Source organism: Typopeltis vanoorti, chromosome 20 (assembly GCF_054136105.1).
Source record: "Typopeltis vanoorti isolate ZY-2024b chromosome 20, IOZ_Tvanoo_1.0, whole genome shotgun sequence".
NCBI classification, from domain to species: domain Eukaryota; kingdom Metazoa; phylum Arthropoda; class Arachnida; order Uropygi; family Thelyphonidae; genus Typopeltis; species Typopeltis vanoorti.
In genome coordinates, this window is record NC_143568.1 from 79,313,101 (window position 1) to 79,335,022 (window position 21,922).

Genomic DNA, 21,922 nt, shown 5'->3' on the forward strand with positions numbered 1-21,922 from the left:
ACTGACTGAAAGTTATATCTCAAAAAAAAAAAAAGAAAGAAAAATTACCACATGCACATACACACATCTAATACGATAACTAATATTTAAGGAATTGACAGCGTATACTAGAAATATAAATTAAATAAACTTTAATATATACTTTCCGATATTTCGGCAAACGTCACGTTGCCATCTTCTTGGGAACTTAATACAAAGACAATGTTGTCTTTGTATTAAGAATAACGTTGATGATGTGTTTGCTATTTGGCCACATGGCCCGGATTCACTCCTCTCCTTCCTAACACACTTAAAAAACCAACACCCTAGAATCAAGTTCACCCTGGAAAAAGAGGAAAACAATAACCTCCCCTTCCTAGACACACTAGTCACCCGCCAACCTGATGGAACCTTGGTTTTCTCAGTTTATAGAAAACCCACCCATACAGGCAGATACATTCACCAACAATCCCATCACCCTCCCCTCACAACAATATGGAGTTATTAAGACACTATTCAACAGGGCAAAAATAATCTGTTCAAATGATCAAGCCCTAACCACTGAACTAAATCACATCCGTGACACTTTTTCAGCCAATGGCTACCCCCCCCCCCAAAAAAAAAAAAAAATCCAGAAAATACTTAACCCAGTTATCCACAACCCACCACCCCCTCCCCTTCACAAAAAAGATTACTCTAAATCCATCACCATTCCCTACATCTGAGGCATCTTGGAAAAAATCAACAAAATCTTAAGAAAACATGACTTAACCACTTGTTACAGACCACATAGAAAATTGGCATCCCTTATCTGCTCCACTAAAGACCAACCACTTCCCCTAGACCTACCTGGTGTATACCAGGTCCCTCGCAGCTGTAAATTGTCTTACTTTGGCCAAACAGGCAGGACAGCAAATATCAGAATCTCAGAACACAAGGATTACATCAGATTTCACCAGTACAGTCACTCTGGGCTTGCAGACCACGCTCTGGATACTCGCCACAGAATAAGATGGAAGAAAGCCACAGTCATACACCGCATCAAGTTCAAGTATGAAAGACTATTCATGGAATCTGCCTCAGCCCTTAGGAACATGCCAAACCTCAACAAATTTGGATGCATGAGACTGTCCCAAATTTGGGAAACATTTATCAGAAGAACTTCAGCCCAAAGGCCAAGAACCACCAATATAGCCTGCCAGGGGGCACCATCAGGACTTTAGGAAAAAGTTAGCTTCCTAGCTTCAGTTCTCAATTGCTGTTATGTAGTACTTGTGTGCACATGTCTTTGTATTAAGTTCCCAAGAAGATGGCAACGTGACGTTTGCCGAAATATCGGAAAGTATATATTAAAGTTTATTTAATTTATATTTCTAGTATATGCTGTCAATTCCTTAAATATTAGTTATCATGTTTAACCAGCGTATAAGCCTCTCAACAAGAATAACACATCTAATACATATATTAAAAAAAAAATATATATATATATATATATAAAGGGGATATCATGCTAACTTTCAACTGCATCACAAGTTAATCCAATAAAAACTACAGTTCTTTTTGATAAACAAACTTCACATCTTATAATTCATTTTTCGATGAACCATTCATTTGATGATTTGTAGTTTTGATGAATTGTTGGTTTTCAATGAATTGCCCTTCGATAAATTGTTTTTAGTTAATTGCTGATCAAGGAATTGCTTTTTTGAGGAACTGCTTTTCGATTAATTGCTTTTTCAGTTAACTGTTGTTCGATGAACCACCTTTTGATTTATTTTTTATTTGATTAATTGCTTTTTTTCAATAAATTGCCGTTCAGTAAATTATCGTTTGATAAATTGTTTTCAATGAATTTTCTGGATACCATGGGGAGGTAGACATAGAAGAGATTAAACATGTTTTAATTCTAATGTCCTAGTTGGTGCACTGAATAGGTGAGTGTATCTTGTTCTTTCAGCTGATGATCTCCTGATCATAGCCTCTCAGATTGTTGATAGTGAAGCAGCCAACTTTGGATTAGGTGAGGGTGTAGAACTCTGACAGATTTGGAAGCAGTCTTTCAGATTTGTGTTTGCACATGGGCCGTAGTGCAGCTTTTTCTCACAGAATCTGGTTTATATCAGTGGCATGGTCTGTAACCTGATAGTAGCTATAGTGTAGATGTTGGACATCCATTTGTGTTCATCCATTTGAGTATTATCTCTTCTTTCAGTTTGATTATAATGTTGGTTTGCAGGATTAACAAATACTGTAAGTGTCAGAATGGTTTAGGTAGTGGAGAGGATTTTTTGGTACTAGATAAGAGTGGTTAATTTTTGGTAAGGCTTCAAGGAAGTCTGAATGTTATATCTTTTATGGGCTCAAGATATTTTCTCTGAGGTTTACAGGCGTAAAGGATAGCAGTGCTTCTCTGTGATCTAGGTTTTTTGGGGAGGATTTGGTTTGGGAAAAGAATGTAGAATTTTGTTGATATTTTGGAGGGAGCAAAAATGGGTTGCCAGAAATATATAAACGGAACACATTGAGACCCATGGGTGATGTATTGGTGTCTTCCACTTGTAAATTGGCCTAATACTTAGCCCCAAGAGATTTTTCTTTATTGGCTGTACTTCCCTTCCATATAAAATTCTATGCACTTCAAATGAACAGTCTTGGATATGTTAGAAGAAGATTTTCTTTTCAATACCTGAATGGCAATACCCTGTGATCCTGTTACCATTTGAAAAAATTAACAACAGTTGTCTGCCCTTTCTTGGCATCCTAGTTACCGATCTATCCAGTGGATCCTTTTCATGCTACAGGAAACCTCCAAAGCTGGTAAGTGCATTTCCCACCTATCACATCATCATTCCTCCTCCAGCTCTGTTTAGACCAGCCTCTCCACAGAATCGTTCACATCTATGATACTTTTTTAGCCAGTAGTTTTCCCCTCTAAAAAAATCAGCAAAGCTATTTTTCTCCCAAACCAAAACCTAGATTAAAAGAACAAACAACAACAACAAAAAAATTGCCTCTTATATCTGAAGTTCTTAGAGAAAATTTCACTATGTCAGAATATGATATCTCTTTTTTAAGAGATATATCATATTCATTCTTTCAGCTTTACCAGACATTGGCTCCACATCTCTTTACCAAAAGATCCTTTCCATCTCTTAGATTCATCCTGACCTCTTTAGTATTTTGTGCTCTTGCAAAGTGCCATGTTTTGGTCAAACTGGAAGAACAGCCACTATTTGGCTGGATGAACATAAATATGTCCAACATCTACGTTGTAGCTGCTCAGGGGTTGCACACCATACCATTGACACAGATCATCACATTCTTGAATACAAATGTAAACAGAAATCTGCTGTGTTTGGAATCAGCAACAGTTCTACGAACTCGTATAATTTGAACCAGTTTGGTTGCTTTTCTGTACCAAAAGTTTTCGAAGCAGAGGCTATTTTCATGAGATCACTACCTGAAAGAACAAGATCCCCCTCTAGTTTGTGTTTGCTCTGCTAGGTTTGTGCTTGCATGTGTGTGTTGTTGGCCAAGGTGAAATATTGGTTAATCATTTAATAACAAGTTAAGTAATTATTACCCCTAGAAGTTTTGTTTTTTCTTTCAAGAAGCAAAAACATCAGTGATAATCAATAGGTATATCAAGTTTGTGATCTGCTGCAGAAGAGTGATCCAGAACTTTTGTAAAAATCCATATTTGAGTTTATTGATATTTTTAGAAAATATCAATATTGAATATCAGGCAAATAATTATTCAGATAAAGACAACTCCCCCACCCCCCCCATTGTCCTTTCAATCTCAAACTCCATTTTTGTCATTTTTTTTTTCAGTTATTTTCTTCTTTCATTTTTGATGCTTTGATCTCTTTTTTTTTTTTAGCAATGCAGAATAATCAGAATTTATGCTAGTCAGGACATTGTATATTTAAGAATGTTCTGCTGATCTGATAGAGAAACCACAGCATGTTAATTATTATTATTGTTTTAAGACCCCATGGAGTCCAAGACTCATCTAGGAGGTCCCTTTGTCATATACATAGCTCATCATACCTTGCCTTAAGTACATTCAAATTCTCTGCAGATTCTCTCAGGCAAGGCATTCCAATCATTCACAACTCTTCATGCACAAAACCTGCTCCTCTCTCTCTTGTTCACACTCTCCTTATACAGCTTCCAGGGATGACCTCTTGACTTTCTTCCCCGATCTCCCACCATTTTTTTAGCATTGATCCTATAACAACCCCTTACCAATTTGTGCATCTCTATCATATCACCCTTCTCCTCCTATCCACTAGACTATAAATTGCATCTTCTCAACTTTTCTTCACATTCAACATTCCAGAGATCAGAAACTACCTTAGTCAATCACCTCTGCATCCCTTTCAACATCTCCTCGTCCTTTTTGAACACCAGGTGACGATATCTAATTAATATTCATTTATAATGAAATAAATATATTTTCTTTTATAGTCGCTGAGTGCTAAACAGATTGACAAAATGCAACCCAGTATTATAACCATGAGTCCACCCTGCCAACCTTTCACAAGGTAATTAATTTTCTCATTAATGACTTAAGATGTTGAAATACTTGAAATATTTTTGCAGTAGTTAATATAAATGGCATTAGACCCGATGAGCTGATTGAATATCTAAATAAAATTTATTACAATAACGCAACCCTTAAGGACCTGTAACTCATAAGAGCCTCTGTAGCTCAATCAGTTTCATCAAAGTCCCTTTTTTTTAAAAGACCTGGATTCAAATCCTGTTTAGGACACAAAGAACCTTTATAAGAGCTCTTCATTTGAAGGGGGAGTTAGCCAATCTCACATGGTGGTGATGACAGTTGTTTCTTCAAGAAACTTGGAAATTTTATCCCACAACCAGGAGGCATATGACTTAACTTCACCAGTGGTTGCATGCTCACTGCATGAAAAAATCGATGAATCAGCATACACATTTGTGAACTTGAACCAGCCTTTCTTCTGCCCATTCTCCTCCCTTCCCACTCTGAGACAGTTCTTAAACTTGGGAAAAATGCATTGAAAGCAGTACTTTGCTTTCAATGCATTTTCATTTGGAGCAATGCATCGAAAGCACTGCTCCAATGCATTGGAGCAGTGCTTTGCTACTATTGATGAAGTGTTCTCCCAAAAAACCAAATTAATTGAAGCCAAGCTGGAATATATCCATAATCAGTGCTTAGGCAGAAAATCACCCACCACTGATACCAGTCAGCTCTGTAGCCTCATCGTGTCAGCGGTGCACAACTTGATTGAAAACAAAAAAAAAAAACTCGATTATACTCGACTTCAACACCAAAAGTGATGATACACTGAAGGAAGACATCACTAAACTAATAGAAAAATCTCGTTTTGATTGCGGCAAAATTACCAGTTTTCCACTGCTTTGGGCCTATGAACAAGAAATGGGATGGGACGACTTTCCACGACTGGTGAAAGTGATTACTTATATGTAATTACTTTTGTCTGACCTTACCTTTATCCAATGCATGCGAACAAGGCTGACTTCACAAATAACTGGAAGAAAAATGACAAAGCAACAACAAAACATGGTAAATTAATTACAAAAGGGGAATTTTCCCACTCAGTACTAAACATGTACAGCTGCCCAACATCCTTTCACAGTAACCCTTGAAACCCACAAAACAGAATTTAATGTGGAAATTGAGTGTTTTTTTTTTTTTTTAGCCCATACATGAGAGGTTGATTAACCTATGGTACATTAGTATCATACAGAGAATGGATAGACAACGTAAAGGACTGGTGTGGAATGGGTGTACAGAAACTGCAACACTGCACTGGACAAAGAAAGGTGGAGAAGATATTGAAGGAGGCATCAGACACCAATGGGCAGTGAGCCAATGGTTCGTGATGATGATGACATTGGTATCGTATATGGGTAGTGGGTTGAGAAAGGAGAAACTTGTTTACATTTAATTTAAAAGCCTGTATATTGTATTCCTTGGGAAATACATCAGGGTAGGAATGAAGGAGGAGGAAACTAAACTTGTTCTGTGGATTTCAAGGGTTACTGTGAAAGGATGTTGGGCAGCTGTACATGTTTAGTACTGAGTGGGAGAATTATTGATGCTATTTCAGATGAACATTTGCCTTGGAAATATTTATAGAGTACACAAGTTGCAGAAACCAAACATCTGTGTGAAACTGGGGTGAGTGAGTTGGTAAGAGATGGGTCATTTATCAATCTAATTGCTCTCCTCTTATTGAGTCAAGCATTTTGAGCTTTTAGCAACCCCACTCCAAATGTGAGAGCAGTATTTGATAGCTGGGCAGATTTGTGGTTTGTATAAGGTTATCAACTGTTCAGATGTGAAGTAACATCTTGAGTGAAAGAGAAATCCTAATTTTTTGGAAGCTGAGGATGCAATGGTTGTGATGTGTTTATGCCAGGAGGCTTGATGCTAGGGTAATTCCTAGAAGAGAAATATCATCTTTTTTGGAAATTTGAGTGTTATCAAAAATAATACTGGGGAAAATGGTTCTTTTTTGTGAGAAATATGATAGAACTTGGGTTTTACTAGCATTGAAATTGACGAGGTTGTCTGAGCTCCCATTGGAGGATGTCCTGGAGATCAGAATTGAGGGCAGTGGTGGTTGATGTTCTGTAGGTTGAGGTGAGTTCTGTAGAGTACAGTGACATAGCTAGAGCTTTTGCCACCCCTCTCAATACATATAAAAAATACTACAAAAAGTCAAAACGACATATAGGGAAATAAATTAAAACACTATGTTTATGTTTATTTTAGTTGTAAGTATAGTTGTTAAAAACTAATTATTAAGTAATAAAAATTACTAAGTTAACATAAATAAAAGAATCATCGAAAAATAAAATTGTCTCACGTGGAAAGTGCCACCTGGGGCGGACCCCCCCCCTAGCTATGCCACTGGTAGAATAAGGTTTATCAAATGCAAGGGAGGAGTGCAATGTGCTGTCATCTGCAAAACTGTATTGGGTTGGAGGTCAACTGAAGTAGCTCATTGATATATAGAAGGAAGAGAGTTGGTGAGAGAACAGAACCTTGTGGAACCCTGACAGTTGAATGGCGAGAGGATAAGGAGCCAAATCTCCAGTGCAACCATTTGAGATGCGCCAAATTTCTCCACGTCATTTGTCCAGAGATGAGTGATATATGAGAGTAGATCTGTTGATCAGCAGCGATGGAATCCATTACTGGTGGTCACTTAATATCTGGGTACCTTCAAAGTAGTGTAGGAATTGGGAATTGTTGGTATTCTCAATCACTTTAGATAGGGTTGAGGTGAGTGAGATAGGGCGGTAAGTTAGATGGCAGTGATTTGTCACTCTTCTTGGGAATGGGTTGAATATAGGCCAATTTCCAGGGGGATAGATACCAGTGGAGTAAGAGAGTATGTATAGGTGGCATAGGATAGGAGTCTATTCTTTTTTGTGTCTAATTTAGACAATTGGTTTCTGATCTCTTTCTGACAAAAGGATATAGGGAGCATTGTATGTTGTCAGCTGTCAGTTATGTGTGCATTAGATGCAAAGTGTGAAACCAGGAGATTGGCTTTTTCTGTGGGTGATGATGCAATAGAGCTTCTGAGTATGATAGGGGTGGGAACAGTGTTGGGCAAAAATTATGACCAATTGCTTTGGCAAGAGACCAAAAAGCACAGCTACCATTTGTGCAAGCTGCAAGTTTCCTACTTTTTGCCCGTTCAAATTCTGTTTTGGAAGCATCTATTCAGGCTTGGGTATAATCATTGAAGGTGGATGGAGTTCTTGTGTAAGCCAGTTCTTGATAGTTTAGTTAGGGGGCGGCAGTTCAGATTGCTCTCCCAGTGAGGAATGTATGTTTGAATGTATGTTATGAATTACATGCCAGTGAGGATTACTTTGATATGTTTGGATTGGAAGACCAAGAATGAAACATGGAAGTCACAGAGGCTATCCCACTTGGCACTGTTATAATGCCAAACTACTCTTGTATGGGAGTGGCTGTGTAAACATAGTTGCATGGAGGAGGAGATGAGCACTAGATTGTGGTTAGAATTATCCACGGGGCTCACTACATTCACTTTGCATTTGGAAGGGTCATTTGTGAGGATGAGATCTAGAGTGTTTGGGGAGTGGTTCGGGTTTTCTGAATTCTGGTTGGCATGTGAACAATTTGGCAAGGTCATTAATGATGGCAAATGTTTCAGCATCTCTGCCTGCAAGATCTGTATAACTGGAGGAGGAAAGTCAGTTGGTGTTGTGGACATTAAAATCTCCTAGGAGGAGGATTGATTTTGCTGTTTGGAGAGTGGGACTGGAGAAAATCAATTCTTAAGGAGAGGAAATTAAAGAGCTTAGAGTGGGTGGTGACATTAGGAGAGCAATAGAGACAGCAAATGAATTTGACTGAGTGAGAAACTGATATTTTCAACTAAAGAAGGTCAGAGTTGGGCGATTCTAGGTTAGGTGCTTTCTGGCAAGGTATGTCAGAATGGATATATGCGCAGACGTCACCCTTGGGTCGAAAGGAGTTAGTGTGTAGTTTTGGAAGGTTGAGATGAGTAGTGCTTGGGGAGGTGAGATTTGTGTTTCTGCCAGAAAGAGTAAGTGGGTTTGGTAGACTGAAGATGGTAGTGGACACTATTAAGTTTGGAGTTTAGGCCACAGATGTTGAAGTGGATATGTTGGGTTCTGTGAGGCATATGTTTGACTGCAAGGGTCTTGAACATTTCCTATGGTGGCTGCTAGTGGTGTCAGTTTATTTTTGCACTAATTTAGCTTGTTTGTAGTTGATGATCCAACTGTTGTCTCCATTTTGGTGTTTTGCTTCAAGTTGTGTTCGAAGATGGCGTCCTTGTTCCCTCTGGGCAAATGTTAAGTTAGGTCGAGCACATATGCACAATTTGTGGTAAGCATGCTTTAACTTGTTATTTATCACCACTATTAATTTGGATGTGCTTCAGTGTGTCACAGGTCACTTTCACGAAATGTGAAAGTTCGTTCTCTCCTTTCTTTGATTTATTGGTCCAAAATGATGGCATCTGTGATATTTCTGGGATTGATGTATGGACCATGGTGTCAATGTCATTATTTTGAACTTTCTGATGGAAAATTATTTACCATTTTCCATCAGAAAGTTCAAAATAATGACATTGAGTCTCCTGTTTTCGGCCTCAATCAAGTCTTGTATCATTGATGCGATTGTCGAGTAGCTCGAGCTTAGTTTCCAGCATTTAGATTTTGAAAGAGAAGGTTTCAATCATGGTATTAAGGTGTTGTTTGAGGTTTTCAACTCAAAGTGCCACCAGAGTACTAGAAAGTCTCAACCGCTCTCCAAACATATTGGACCTTTTCCTCAATAGTGTCCTTCCAAATATACTCTGAAAGTTGTATCTCCCTTAGGTAATTCAGACCACAACCATGTTCTTGTTTCTTCCTGCAACAAGTTACACACATACACAGTCATTCTCAATTCCCACAACCTCAAAGATTTGCAACTGCACATCCTCTTTCAACAGGGTGGTGCCCCGCCACACTGGTATTTGGAGGTCTGCATCTCTTGACAGGGTTTTCCCTCAGCAGTGGATTGGACGTGGAGGACCGATTCCCTGGCCACCATGATTGCGGATCTCAACCCACTTGATTTCTTCTTGTGGGAATATGTGATTGATACAGTCTATTCAACTAAATTGGACAGCCTAGAGAACCCAAAACATCACATTTCTGCTCCTGTTCTCCATCACCCCCTGACATGCTTCAGAGAACCTGGTTGGAGATAGACTATTGACTTGACATTGTGCATGTTACTAAAGGAGCACACGTGGAAGTGTACTGATTTTTTTTTTTATACAAAAACTTGGGGAGTGTTCCTTCTCATTTGTACAATTTTGACACCATGGTCCATACACTTAAGTAGTAGTAACATGTTGAAACTAGGAAGTCTGATGCAGACACCCTGTACTTAAGATTGTGCAGAAGTAATCAGTTCTTTAGTACCTGCTGTTAGTTTTCCCTTTACTGATTTAATTTGCACAAAAAGCACAATAATGATAAAATGTGGGAGGACAAGTTTAGAGTAGTGCCACTAGTGCCACCTCTGCTTTACAAATATACATGGTTTCTGCTCCAACCTCAATTGTCCACTTCCACCTCCAATCTCAAAACCCCACCTGCTTTTCTGACAGAAACCCAAATTTTAGAATCTCCAAGCACTACTCATCAGAACTTTCCCAAACTTGAACTTTCAGTTTAAGGCAAGGATAGCATTGGTGCATAGATTCGCTCTCACATACTCTCTGTCCCACTGTCAGATTCATATGCTGTCTATATTGCTCTCTCAGTGCCACCACTCTGAACTCTTCAACTTCCTCTCTTTGAAAGTCTGTATCCTTCAATTCAGCTTTCCTAGCAGTAAAGTTATTTTCCTCAGCAATTTCATTGTATACAATGCGAACTGACTTTTCTTTTCCAACTGCACAGACCAAGCAGGTAGAGATGCTGAGATATTTGTCATCACAAATGATCTTATGTAAATGGTTCACATGCCACCAGAGTACTAGAAAGTCTCAACTGCTCTCCAAACATACTGGACCTTTTCCTCAATAGTGTCCTTTCCAAATATACTCTGAAAGTTGTATCTCTCTTAGGTAATTCAGACCACAACCATGTGCTTGTTTCTTTTCGCACCAAGTTACACGCACACAGTCATTCTTAATCAAGAGTTGTCTGGCATTATAAGAATGTCATGTGAAAAGACCTTTTGAGATTTCTCTGCCTCATTTCCATGGTTGGATTATTGCTTTCTGCCTTCCAACCCAGAAACTTAGGCACTGAATTCATCATTGAAGTAATCCCTTTTGGATTGGAAATGCATATTCTCCATTTCATGCTAAATTTCCATCCACTAAGTAAGCCCTGGCTCTCAAGATGTGCCAGGGCTGTACAAATGAAGAACCAAGCATACTGCAACTGGCTATCATCAAAAACTCAGTTTTCTCTTGCTGCTTATATCAAAGTTCAAAACAGCATCAAGAAAATCATCAATACATCAAAACTGATTTCCAAAGAGCCAAAAGCAGGAAACTTGCATTGTGCCCAAATGACAGCTATGCATTTTGGTCTTTGTCCAAAGCAGTTGGCCACAACTTTTACACAACACTGTTCCCACTGCTGGTGCACCCAGATGGGTCTTTTGCACTTATCATCCACAAAGAAAGACAATCTCCTGGAATCATACTTTTCATCAAATGAAATAGAGGATTTTGGGCCCAAATATTCCAAACACCCAACACTCAATGCCTCCTCTCAACTTTCACCAGGAAGTGATCAGAAAAATCCTATCCAAGTGAGGTACCAAAAAGTCTCCTGCCCCTGAGGGCATTCTTCCAATTGTCCTGAAGATTTGTGCTCCAGAGTTGATTTCTATTCTATGTCTCCTCTTTATTTTCTCTCTCTTATTGCACTGGCATCTACCCTACATTTTGGAAATTAGCCCATGTCCAACATATTCCCAAGAAAGGTGACAGATTCTTACCATCAAACTCCCATCCAATCTCTCTTTCTCTCTCACTTCAGTCCTCTCCAAAGTAATGGAGAGAACCATCAATAGCTTACTCCTGAGCCATCATGAAAATATTTAATTAATAAATGACTGCTGGTATGGATTCTTCCAATGCCATTCAACAGGAGATCTGTTCCCATATGTCGCACACCTCTGGATAAGCACTATGGAAAAGTTTGGCAAATCCCAAGTGGTTGCACTAGATATCTCCAAGGCTTTTGACTGGGTGTGGCACAAGGACCTATTAAGTAAGCTTCCATCATTTGATCTGACCCGACATACTCAACATCCAAGTGGGTCACCAGTTTTCTCACTGGATGCACATTACATGTGATGGTTAATGGTTCCCTATCTTCTGACTGTGTAACTAATTCTGGGTTCCCACATGGTTCTTCTCTCCTCCACCTACCCTGTTTCTTCTATACATCATTGACCTGCTCCAGTTGACCACCAATCCAATACACAGTTACACTACATTCCTCCTTCTCACTTGACAAACCTTACACCAAACAACCTATTGCAAGTCACAGAGAAACAACATCTTCAAGCCTAAATTCTTATCTCCAAACCATTCTTTGATGACTTAGATAACCTTATCAATTTCAACTCCTGCCTTATTTCCCACAAAAAAAAAAAAGAGAACCAATATTATTCCAGTCTTACTTTGACAGCATCCAAATCCCTAGGCAAGATGAGATCTCTCTCCTTGAGATTTACCTTGACATCACAATTCTCTTGGCATGAACACATTACAGCAATTGTCTCCTCAACATCCAAAAAATTAGGATTCCTCCTTTGTTCAAAGCATTACTTTATCCCCAAACAGTTATTAACCCAGTACAAATCACAACTCCACCCACCCATCCAAAAATACTCAATGCAATACAGAAGAGAGCAGTCAGACTGATTAACAACTCATCTCTTACCAACTCACTTCAATGACTCTTGCACAGCCATCTAGTATCTACTGCATACCTCTTCTATAAATATCAAACTAATAAATAAATAAGCTAACACCTCTTATTCCCTTATAGGAAGTAGGTAAGGCCTTTTAACTCTATCTAGCTTTTAGAGACTGAGTAGGCAGCTCAATCTCCACTGGTAGGCAATCGGAGATAGCTGGCCCAAGACTATCACTAATTTACGTGGCCCACAGTAAAGAGACAGCTCAACAAGTGCAGCCATCTCGTCGTCCCTAATCCTAACACACTATTTTTAATATATGAAATACTGTGGGTTCTATGGTTGATTTTCTTGAGTTCACAGTATGAAAAACTTGAGTTTCTGGGAGAAAAAACCCGCTTGCCCATGCCAAAGATCGACTAACTTGGGAATTGGTCGAAGATAGGCTAAGAAAAAGTTCTTCCATTCGGTGACTAGACTTGAACTTGAAGTCTGTCTTTGGGCAACCTAGCACAGAGGATGCAAGCCACTTCCACTGAGTTACACAGGTCTTCTCTATAAATATCAATAATCCCTCCTACCCTCTACCAAATCCATTGGACTGATTGCAGCTACCATCCAGCATCCCTTCACAGTCAAACTCCATACCCATAGAACAAGTTTTTCTTTCTCCATTCTTACTACTGCTGTATTTTGAACAGTGTTTCATTTCCCATGTGCTTCCCAAGGAATACATTGCACAGACCCTTCAAGTTCAATGTGAACAAGTTCATTGTTTCCCAAATCTCTTCCCATACACAGTATTAACATATTATAGGTTTACCAGCCAACTGCTCATGTAAGCCCATCCAACATCTAAAAAAAAAGTTCCTTATCTTAAAATTTTGGTTACAAAAGCTAAACTGGGCAGGTCATGGGCCTTAAGTATTCATACATAGCATGGATTATTATGACATTACAGTAACTTGCTCAAGCATTCTAAAACCTATGAATTTCATATGCTGGGTAACTGAATTTATATAATCTCATATATAATAAATAATCATATATCATATATAATAAAAAATTAATATATAATAAATAAATAATAAATAATCTCAGACAATGACAAGATTGTCATTGTTTGAGAAGGCTTGTACAAACAAACAGAACTTCCAGTGTGCAGCAATTGACTGATGCATTTAATGAAGGCTGTTCCCAACCCTTATCTCACTGAACTGTGGAATTGAAGAGGATTGGTATTGGCAGTCGCATGCCTATACAGAAACCACTGATTACTGTGAAGTTTTTAATTCAGTGGCCAGTATGTGTACTAAGTTATGAAAATAATTCATTACCTTATGAATGACTCACTAAAACAGCAGAGCTACTATTAAGTGAATCTTAATAGTAGCTCTGCTACTATTAAGATTCACTTAATAGTAGCTCTGCTATTTGTGTATTGTGTATTGGAAATTTGTGTATTGGAAACTCATCTCAATGAGAAAGAACTGATTTTCTGTACTGATGCCAAGGTTAAGATGAATTGAGATCTTTCCAGCATAATAAATGAGACAGGAGTGTGTTTTGGTAATTTTGAAGGCATTTTCTCTTTGGTTACTCTTTTCCCAATGGAGAATAGTATGAAGATCATTAAGAAAATCTTAAAGCTTGGACTACTTTGACCATTGCAAGGTTTGTCAAGAGTACAAAAAATGGAGTGTACTGTTAGCAGCAAATCTGTGATAGGACTTGAGGTCAGTGAAAGAAGATAATTTATGTATACTTAACAATAGGTTATAAATAGGGGGTGCTTAAGGGTCAAAGCTATATAACTGAGAGGAGATCTCCACATAGCCTTCAAAGGAATGCGGAGAACCGACCAGGGCTTCTGACCTAATGTCCAATCCTCGTGGTGCACCCTGTTAGGTATCTACCTCGATACTGAATGGACGAGGATGGGCTGGCAATTTGGGATTTAGCCAACCAAATTGTATCCTTATTGGTACAATAAGGATACAATTTGGTTGGCTAAATCCCAAATTGATACAATCCCAAATTGATACAATTTGATACCAAAATTTCAAATGATGGTACAACATGACAGAATTTCATGCCGGCTGGGGCATCGCCCGGTTAAACAAGGTTAAACTTTTAATATTTTCCTCATTATTTTGGAAAAGACTAAGGAGGGACAGTGGGATAGCAGACTTTCATCTCCCCTTTTTCTTGAATGGGGTGAATAAAGGTTTTCTTACATGCTATGGAATTGATGCTTATTTCCATAGCATGTAAGAAATGAGTATGAAAGAGTATAGAGATGGTAATTTGATGTTCATTCTGGAGTATAGCTTTTGATACAACTGGAGAGAGAGAGAGAAAATACCATCATCATCAAAAGACTGCTGTAGATTTGCCAGGTTCTTCATGTGTCTTTCTGGCAAAAGACCACCAGAGAGATAGTAGGCAGGAGTTGTAAAGAATGAAACCAAATAGGTAATCTTTATCTTTAAGTTATGTTACTAGTACCATTTGGTACTAGTAACATAACTAGTACGAGGGAGAGAAACACTGTCATATTCACAGCATTTTCTGGGAAGAAGTTGCATCTTGCAGCCATCATAAGAGACTAGGCTTGAATGCCAGTCTACATTTAGCCCTTTCATAATCAAATTTGGATTTGCGGATGGTTGTTTTGCAGTTGTTGTGAGTTTCAGCATAGACTAAAAATGACATTGTTGTTTTTGAATATATAATTTTTTTCTTTAACTGCCTTGGCACTTTTGTTGGAAAACCAATTCTTGGATTAGTGGGTGTGAATTTGAAATGGAACAAGAATAATTTTTATAACTTGATATGAATAGGTGCTTGAATCAAGTGAGTGGAAATATTAGTCTAATCATATAAAGAGAGAGAGAGATGAAATCCTGGAAGTTGCCCCCCCCCCCCCCCCCAGTTGTATTCTATTGTATTATCAAGTGATGTTGAGAGTAGCTGAGGGAATGATATTTCATCGGAGGAATTTTGCACAGGACTGTGGGTCTGAGTTCCTGAGAGGAGAGCCGATCTCTTTGGATTACTTAGATTGTGAACTAGTTAAGAAAATATCAGAGTGTTAAGAGGATAAAGAGGGTTATTTGTTAACTATTTTGGTGGGTAAGCAGATGATATCTGTTAGGCAATTATTAATATCAAATACTTAAAATATTTTAAATTCTTCAATTCTGTTAATATATAATGACATCATGATTCTCTTTTTTAACATAATGTTTTTGCCATGAGCTATGTATGTATGATATCAAATACTTTATAGCATCTTTTCCGGCTTAGTAGAATTGAAATAATGGAAGCCATTTGGAGTTGTGGACAAGAATCTCACTAAGGAAGATGGCTTTGTTGTTTAGATAATTGCACTGCCAAAAATTTAGCTTCGGGGATAAAAAAAAAATCAGAGGTCAGTATCATATAGAATTTAGAGTGGTAGAAACAATATGAATATTTTAGAATGGGATAAGTAAACAATCCTTTAAAAAAAAATTCTTGTCGATCATGGAATATTGGATCACATGGAAGCTCATTGTAGTAGAAGACATCATGGAAAATAAAGTTTGAATAGTCAGTATGTATAGTGATAGATGTAGCTATAAATTTGAGATTGTTGAAAATAGGAGGCTCAGTTTTAGATGTCTGTCAGTGGATGTGCATGTGTAATTATTACTATTCACGTTATCTAATTGTGTAGCAAAAAATAATAATTTTTTCACGGTTGATGTTGACAGAGTTAGTCAGAGACATGCTGTGAGGGAAAGGTACTCTTCACACATTTCGTATACTGAGAGCAACCAGTCTCCTTACTGTATCATGGTCTTGACCATGATATGAGAGGGGTACATTCTCATTATATGAGAAGTACCCTGAACACATTGCAAGAGCTCTCAGTAAGTTTCGGTTGTGTGCTCTCTTAAAGACAAGCTTTAAGAGACCTTTGTCACTATCAGTTTATCAAAACCCATGCTATATTACTTCAAGCAAGTAGGCTGTTTGCTGAAAAGGAAATCTGCACTAACACTGTATTAGTTTATAAAACCTCATAAGTCCAGATTAGTCCAGCATGAAACTAACACTAGTGACAGCATCAGTTAAGTTTAAGGGAGCCTTATTATATCATCCAAATGGGAGGGGGGGGGGAAAAGACTTCATGGTCACTTTCCCTAATCAGAGGTAGAGTTTCTACTGTAGTTATAGATAGATCTGATGCTATTACTAGATCCAACACTCTCAAATCTCTGGTTCTCTCCATCATGTGTTTTCAGGTAATTCATTTCAGGTCATTATTCTTAGTAACTGTATAAATTCCATTTCCATTTTGTCATGTTCCCCCCCCCCCAATCTATATCCTCATAGTTGAAGTTTCCCATGATAATTGCATTGCCTGCACTCATTGTGCTAATCTGCCGATGCATGTTGTCCACATCTTCTTCTGGACCCTCAGGTCTATAGAAGCAACCAACAACATATTTTGTCCTATTGGCCTCTATCTCACACAAGGAAGCCACAAATGAAACATTTCCCTCAGATCTACAATCTTCCTTAACTTCTATTTTTGTTGGTTCTTCAGATATCATTAATAATACTCCTCCTCCTGCCTTATTTTCTCTGTCTTCTCTGAAAATACAACATATATTACATTTTATCTCTGTAACCATATTCTCTGACAAGGGTTCACTGATGCCAATACTTTTTGCCAAGTTGAGTTGAACAATGCTATAAACTTCACTCTCCACATTTCAACATCCCCTTGGGCCCACAGTTGCCCTTACATAATGTCATTACCAGTCCATTCATATTCATAAACTTGGAAAATGTACCCAGCTCTTCACAATCATTCTTGCACTCATACTCATCTATCCCAGAGGTGGCTATTTCATTCCTGCACTCGCACTCATTTGTCCCGGGGTGGCTAGACATTTGATTGTTTCCTCCTAATTTCTCTAGTTTCCATGGTTTTGTACTTCTAAACTCTAACTGAACAACAACACTTTCTCCAAGCATCTCACTGAACAACACTTTCTTCATCAGACATATAGGTCCTTTTGTCAATCAAATTCACTCTACACATCTATAAACTGCACACTATTTATCCCCATTAAAGGTACAGCAGATAGACTGGATTTACTTCTAAAACAAAATAAAATTTGAACAGTCTATGAACCTATTGACAAAGTCTCCATCTTGTTGAGACAAAACAGTACAGACCTTCTTGGTAAGGAGAAAAAAACTCATCAGTTATAGTCAGTATGGGCAACTTAAAAGCAGACAAACTGCTACACAGAAATTTGTCTTATTTCAAATCACACAGATTGTTCCTTGAAGCAGTTCATATTCTACAGATCCCAGTGAACTGCAATAGAACTGATGGTGTAACTCTGTGCAAATTTTTGCATGCCGCTCTATCCATACATGTTTGCCAGCCTGGCTGGCCGAGTGATTAGTGTGTTCGCTCTCCAATCAAGAGGCTGCGGGTTCGAATCCCGCTGTGGGCATGGATGTTTGTGATTGTCTGTGGAAATACTAGTGGTGGTGGTGGTCAGCAGTAGATGGCGTTGGTGTAGTTGTGGTCAGTTGATGGATTGTGAATGGTGGAAGCAGAGTTGTAGAGTGGATGCCCTCCCTCGATGAGTCTTTGGACTCCCTGGAGGTGACTAATAATAATAATAATAATGTCTCTAAAGTGCTTTGGATAATGACTTGAGTGAGCAAAATGTTGGTGTGTAAATATTGAATTTAGTTAGTCAGTTATTTATTTTCAATCCAGTTCCACATAGTGTTTATTCCAGTAAATTCAACATGAATAATTAACAGTGAGACCAAATTAGTGTTAAAAGCAGATTTTTTTTAAATGACTTTTCTTACAAAACTCAACTGGGCTATATTCTGGTGTTTACTACAGTAGTTTTCCCCTCAACTCTTAGTTATAATTATGTAACTGTTTCATATTTGTTAGTATCTGGAATGTCTATAGTAAGTTACAAAAAAACTTAAAACTTTCAGAATTGCTAATCCATTTTTTAGAAGTTTTATACTTGTTTGGAATATCACTTCACAACATATGAATGCTCATACTGTCATCAGCCCGATGCACATATTACATGACTAAAAATTGTGTTGTTATATGCAATTTTCAGCTTTTCTCCATTCGGTAATACAGTCGGTTCCACCTTATCCACAGGGGATACATTCCAAGATCCTCCCAATGGCTACCTGAAACAACAGATAGTACCAAATCCTATATATATATATATATATATATATACACTGTTTTTTCCTATACATACATAGCTAATATAAAGTTTAATTTATGAATTAGGTGCAGTAAGAGATAACCAACAATGACTAATAATAAAATGGAACAATTACAGGTAGTTTTCGCTTTATGAATTCCCACTTTACGAATTTTTTGGATCAGAATTTTTATTTTAAATTGTGCGTGGCGAAGGCGATTAAGAGTGTATAGGGGGAATTACGCAGCATGTAATGACGTAATGATCAGTTAGAACGAGCTTCAGTCACTCATGAACCTTGCCGATGCAAGTATGTTATTCATAGTTTTCTTCAATTACACCTGATTTTTTCCTTCAATTACATCTGATAACTATAACCCTTTCACTTTTCCAACAATGTCAAAAAGAAGCAACAGTGCAAAACCAGAAAATGAGCAAAAGAAACAAAGAAAAGCAATTACGTTAGAGAAAAAATACAAAATTATTGTGACATTTAAAGCACATTATCTCAAAGAGACCATTATCTCAATGATCACATTATCTCAAAGAGACTTTTGAAATAACATAGGAGCAACTGATAAAGATGGAAACTTTTCTATCAAAGAGTTTTGGAAGGGATTCAACATTTTAGATGCAAATCGAGTAATGCAGAGCGCCTGGCATAAAGTTTCCTAAAAAAAACTATGAAAGGAGTATGGCATAAACCTTGTCCTCAGTTTAATGATAATTTTGAAGGCGTCGAAGACCCAACGAAGATTGTGAATTCTGAAACTCAAGTGATCTTAGGTATGGCTAACAAGTTGCAAATGGAAGTTTCAGAAGGTGATGTTAATGAGCTGCTTCAATCTCACACTGTGGAACTCTCACCCAATGATCTCCTTGAATTAGAGGAAAAAGAAAGAAATGAAGAAAAAAACAAAGAAGATAACGAATATAAAGCTCCATCTCAGGTTTTCACTTTAAAAGGCCTAGAAGAAGCATTTAAACTTCTCTAAAAAGCTCAAGCAATTTTTGAATCACAAGATTCAGACTGAATGATTTAGTAAATTTTTCCACGAAATGCTTCTGCTTGCTATCGAACTATTTTAAATGAAAAGAAACGAAAGTCAACAAAGCAGATGACACTCAAGGCCTTCTTTGGAAAAAAAAAAAAAAAAAAAGAAGAAAAGATGCACCGAAGCTTCCTACCTCGACGGCTGCCGATTCACCCAGTGATATAGAAATGAGCTAATTTTTTTTCAAAGAATCTTTTTTAATTTAAAATTTTTCTTATGTTATTTTTTAAATATGTAAATCTTTGGCCAGTAAAGTATTTTTCTTATTTAATATTCATTTTATGTTTTATATATTCCCTCTTACAAACATAACTCTCGCTTATAGCATTATTTCTAAGGCAAATAAACTCCTGCTTTAAGAATTCCTGATTTATGAATGGTCGCTAGGAACCAATTAATTCGTAAAGGTGGGAACTACCTGTATAACAATATACTATAATAAAAGTTATGTGAATGGAATCTTAATAACCTCAACATGTGATTTTTTTTTTTTTCCTTTCCTTATGAAGTCGAGAACTTTCACCTTTTTACTTAAAGGAAGCACTTTTATATCTTCTTTTTGGCATATCCGAATTGCCAGCATCATTATTCTTGCACTTTGGAGCATTATTAAGTAAAATAAGCGTTACTTAAACACAAGCACTGCTGTACTGCAGCAGACGATCTGATAACCGAGATGGCTACTAAGTGACTAATGTGCAGGTAGCAGATACAGTACAGTGTGGATATGCTGGAGACAAAGGGATGATTCATGTTCCAGTTGGGACAGTGCAAGATTTCAGAACGGTGCACAATTTAAAACTTATGAATTGTTTATTTCTGGAATTTTCCATTTAATATTTTCTGAGTGGATTTGACTGCAGGTGACTGAAACCGCAGAAAGCAAACCTGCATATAAGGAGGTGACTACTGTTCAAAAAGCAGTGAATAAAAACAGTGAGCACTGAGGTAAACAATAATTGCTGTACTTGAGAAATCCTGCACTCGCTGTCATTCATTTGACTCTGTTTATCTAACAGAATAACCTAATCTAATTTCATTAATAATATAGGAGTCTTCTGTATAAAGTTGAAAACATGAGGCAAGAGTAAGTTATCACTTTAAATGCAGATTTTAGTTTTGTAATTTGAATAGCAATAATTTAAACTTCTTGTCACATTTTATTCATAGTGAACAGTGCACTAATTCATATATTTCATTTCATTTTTTTCTTTTTAATACATTCCAATTAGCTGAGTTTACTTTTTAAAATAGTTTTTTTTTATATATGTCTCCCATTCAAGAAAGGTTGTAAACCAATAGTATATAAGTACCATTGGCAGGCTAAGGATTTTTTACAACTTTTTTTTATCATTTTTGTTTAACTTTTTTGTATTTTTTATTTATTTTTTACATAGTCCAGAAACACTGCTTTATAGGGAACTTTATAGACCAGATAGGGAACTATACACTTAATTATCAGATGTAACAAATTGTGTTCATACCAAGTGTTAAGGAAAATTTACAAGAGTTCATATCTGACTGGTGATATGAACTCTTGTAAATTTAAACTTTAAACTTAAGTCTTTTTAAAATCCAGGAAATTGACTCAAGACCAAATATTTATATATATATTTATTAATTTATGAATATTTATATATATTTAATACAACTAAACAAAACTATATACAAATATAAAACAAATTGGATCCAAGACTTTCCAAATTCTTTTGAGGTTTCCTTTATCTTTAGAGGATAAAATTATTTATTCACTGACTCATCTGTTATTGCTTTGTTGTAATAGTGTAACACATTTTTGAATAAAGATTATTTTTAAAAATAATTTTTGACCAACCTGCAAGATTGAAAAGGACTTTTACTACCAATTTATAGATAATAAAGGTATTGAATATATAAACTTTTTGAAAATAAAAGTTTTTCTTTAGACAAGGCTTAAAGCAAGATTGTCAAGATTATAGAACAGAATCATTTCTACATCTGTTAACAGTATTGCCTGAGTAAGTATAATTTTCTTAAAAGGCGCATACATGTTGCACGTTAAAATTTTAATGTATTATTAACATTATAGCTTTAGTTCTGGTTTGCAAACCTGTTGCTTATAAAACAAATAAATAGATTTGAGTAAAATTTTTATCATATTACTGGAATATTTCTAAGAC

The 21,922-nt window shown here is 37.0% G+C and overlaps 1 protein-coding gene across 7 annotated transcripts in view; it reads left to right on the forward strand.

Annotated features, from left to right (window-relative positions):
• Mt2 (tRNA (cytosine(38)-C(5))-methyltransferase) overlaps positions 1 to 21,922 on the forward strand; it is a 201,009-nt gene that overhangs the window by 62,546 nt on the left and 116,541 nt on the right. For 6 of the 7 annotated variants that reach the window (XM_090410013.1, XM_090410019.1, XM_090410016.1 and 3 more), the window contains 2 exons: positions 4,453 to 4,529; positions 21,689 to 21,760. In XM_090410013.1, coding sequence (XP_090266139.1) covers positions 4,453 to 4,529; positions 21,689 to 21,760 — 149 coding nt within the window. The remainder of the gene's footprint in view (positions 1 to 4,452; positions 4,530 to 21,688; positions 21,761 to 21,922) is intronic. The other variant, XM_090410018.1, reaches the window with a different exon arrangement.